At 56.6% G+C, this 2,921-nt stretch overlaps 1 protein-coding gene across 1 annotated transcript in view; it reads right to left on the bottom strand.

Annotated features, from left to right (window-relative positions):
- NT5C1A (5'-nucleotidase, cytosolic IA) overlaps nt 1–547 on the bottom strand; it is a 22,387-nt gene extending 21,840 nt beyond the window's left edge. The window contains exon 1 of the mRNA XM_004705277.3: nt 428–547. Within this exon, the coding sequence (XP_004705334.3) occupies nt 428–547 (120 nt within the window). The remainder of the gene's footprint in view (nt 1–427) is intronic.
- Between the last annotated feature and the right edge of the window lie 2,374 nt (nt 548–2,921).

The raw sequence follows: 2,921 nt of genomic DNA, 5'->3' as shown, positions 1-2,921 counted from the left end.
TCTCCTTAGGCACACGACCCTGAGCCGGAGCCGCGACGCAGAGACTCCGGTCCTTAGCCAAGTGCCCAGATGGCGGAGCCCGGAGCCCTCTGCCAGGAACCGGGTTGCCTGGGCTCGGTTACCAGAACCCGGGGCGCTTCCGCAGACACCGCTGACCGGCGTTGCCAACAAGTGCTATCGCGGGCGCCCGGGGCTGGGGCGCGAGAAGGAGGGAGCGCCTGGCGTGGAACCCGAGCCCCGGGGAAGAAAGCACCAGAGCAGAGCTCCCAAAATAAACCGGAGCCCGAGCCAAAGCTGGGCCATTCTAGTGCTGAGGGCTGCGCTCCGCTCCCGGAGGGGCACCACTGATCCTGCCCCAGGGGCTTACGACCCCTCCCCGGGGCTGCGCCTCTCCTCTCCCACTCCCCTGTCCGTGCCCCGCCTTTACCGATTTGGGTTTCTTCTTGGACGCGACAGTCTTGTCGTGGACAGTCTTGGCTTCCGGCCAGCGCGGGGCCGCCGCGGTCTCTGCCCCGGGCTGGGGCTCGCTGGGGTCCCGAGGTTCCATGCTGGGGCTCTGAGCCGGCCTGGAGGGAGCCGGGGCCGCGGGGCCGCGGGACGGGGCAGGAGGGAAGCGCGTCCGGCCTCGATAAGGGCCGGGCGGGGGAGTGTGCGTGTGAGAGCCGGCCAGCCGCGAGGGCGGGGTGCGGGCCGCCCCGCCTGCAAGGATGGGAGATGGGGGGGAGGGGGCGGTGGGGTGATCAACTTGCTCTCGGCTGCCTGGATGTTGTGTGCTACTTTGGGGACAGCTGAGCTTTTCTTCCTCCATCCCCCCCACCCCCACCCTGCCAGGCCCCCACCTCTAGGGAGCTCCAGTGGAGGGGCTGCTGCGGATTCGAGATGTTTCTTCACTGGCCTTCAAGGGCATTCAGCCGAGGGCTTGGCAACTTCCCCCCAGGCTGGTGATCCACAAGGGAGCAAAAGGAAACGCTAGCCGCTCCTCTGCCCCCTCTGATGCGGGGAGCTTGGGGCCCATTCGTGGATGGAGAAGAGGTGGTGGGTGCCCAGCTCCATTGACCGCAGGCGGGCAGCTCTTCCACGCTCATACGGAGGGAGCCCTGAAGTCTGTGGTGAGACCGGGCTTCCCTCTGCCTGGCAAGAGACTGGACTGGAAAGACCCAGACTGGACCCCCCAGCGCTTGCTCCCTGGGTGGGCAGCAGGGGGCGCGCGCTCCCAGGTTCCACCTGCCCAGCCTGGGATGGTGCTGAAGGCTTGGAAGGGCTAGAAGAAGGGAGAGTACAAGAGGGACCCTCAAGGGAGAGAGCCTTCTTGGACCACCACCCTGGAGTTGTGCGCTTATCCCAAAGGCATAAGCGAGGAAGTCGATGAACAGCATCATTGAGTGATGGACGTCAGCCTGGAGGAGCGCACAGAGTGGGGGCCTCAAGGAAAAATCCTGGCAGTGGGGGGTCTAATGGGAAGTCCAGATGGAGGGATCTGCCAGCCTCTACCATGTCCTGGGAGGGCCCCAGGACCTTATGTAGAAGGGGAGAAATAATCTTGTTTTCTTTAAGTTTTAGGATGGGGGCGTGTATATTTAAGCCTGCTCTTCTCTGGGCATCATAGATTGTTTCCAGAGATGACGTCAAACTCTCTCCCCTCTGCTTGCCCACTGGTGATGTGATCTTGACACTTTGGCCATCCAGAGATTGAGTCTAGTTCCCTTCCCTTGAATTTGAGCAAGCTCTGTGACTTACTTTAATTAATGGAAGCTCAAAGAAGTGGTTACGGGGATCCAAACTCAAACCTTCTGAGAACTTGCAGTTTCTGTTTCTGCCCTCTTGGGAACCGGAAGTCTGAATTACCCGGCCAGAAAAGCCACATGGGGAGAGAGCAGAAGAGCCAGTGGAGAACTGAGATGTCCTAGGTGACTGTCAACATCAACTGGCAGACATGTAAGTGAGGTCCACTTGGTGGTTCAGCCTCAGCCCAGTGCTAAGTTGCTAAGTAAATGTAGTTGTGTGAGTCACCCCAGCTGTTGCCACACGAAGCAATAAAACCTACCAGCTGAGCCCAGCCAACCCACGGGATCATGAAAAACCAATAAATGGTTGTTTTAAGTATGAAGTTTTGGTGGCTTGTTACACAGCAATAGACAATTGAAACTCCAAGAGGTCAATTCTTTCCAGATGCTTTCTGGAGGAAAAGGATGAGGTCAGTAGGAAGACTGTAGAGTCTGTTTCTTTGGATGAGGGTGAACACCCAAAGGTGAGCAATCCACGTAGTGTTCAGTGACCTGTGTGGCCTGACTTGATAAGATAGTCTGGACCAATCAGATTCCTTCTTTCTCAGGAATGTGGAATTAGGAAACAAGGGCTGGGTAGTCAACCACAGTGATACAAGCTGAGGATGTTGTGAAAGACAGTTGACTCCTAAGAGACCTGAAATCTCCTTCACAAACGGGTTATGTGCAAAGTAAAGCTAACAAAAGCTCTGTGAGCCATTCAACAAACCCAGGAGAGAGCAAGCATGCTCTGAGAGGAAGCAGCCAAACTATGGCTTCTGTGCGCCATCCCTCAGTTTCCACGAGATTCTTCACATCTCTTCAACAAGTGACCCAAAGAGGGTTTTGCTCGACTAGCAATCTTTCCAACCCTCCTAGACCAAGGAGTAGGCAGAACCAACCAATTGTAGAACACTGACCCCCTGAAAGGATCCCTGGTGGCACAGTGGTTAAGCACTGGCTTGGTAACTGAAAGGTCAGCAGTTCTAACCACAGGTACAAGGTGCAAGCAGTCTGATTCTGTCAAGATTGTAGCCTTCTATAGGGCAGATAAACTCTACCTTGCAGGGTCCTGGGTCAGAATCAAGTCGGCAGCCATGGGTTTGACTTAGTTTAGTTTGTCCCCTGAGTACAATGATTTTATCCATGGATGAGCGA

This window comes from Echinops telfairi, unplaced genomic scaffold, assembly GCF_000313985.2.
Source record: "Echinops telfairi isolate 266 unplaced genomic scaffold, ASM31398v2 ScPeMD7_7457;HRSCAF=8495, whole genome shotgun sequence".
Taxonomy (NCBI): Eukaryota; Metazoa; Chordata; class Mammalia; order Afrosoricida; family Tenrecidae; genus Echinops; species Echinops telfairi.
Note: the sequence above shows the minus strand (reverse complement) of the source record. Positions and strands in the feature narration are given on the sequence as shown.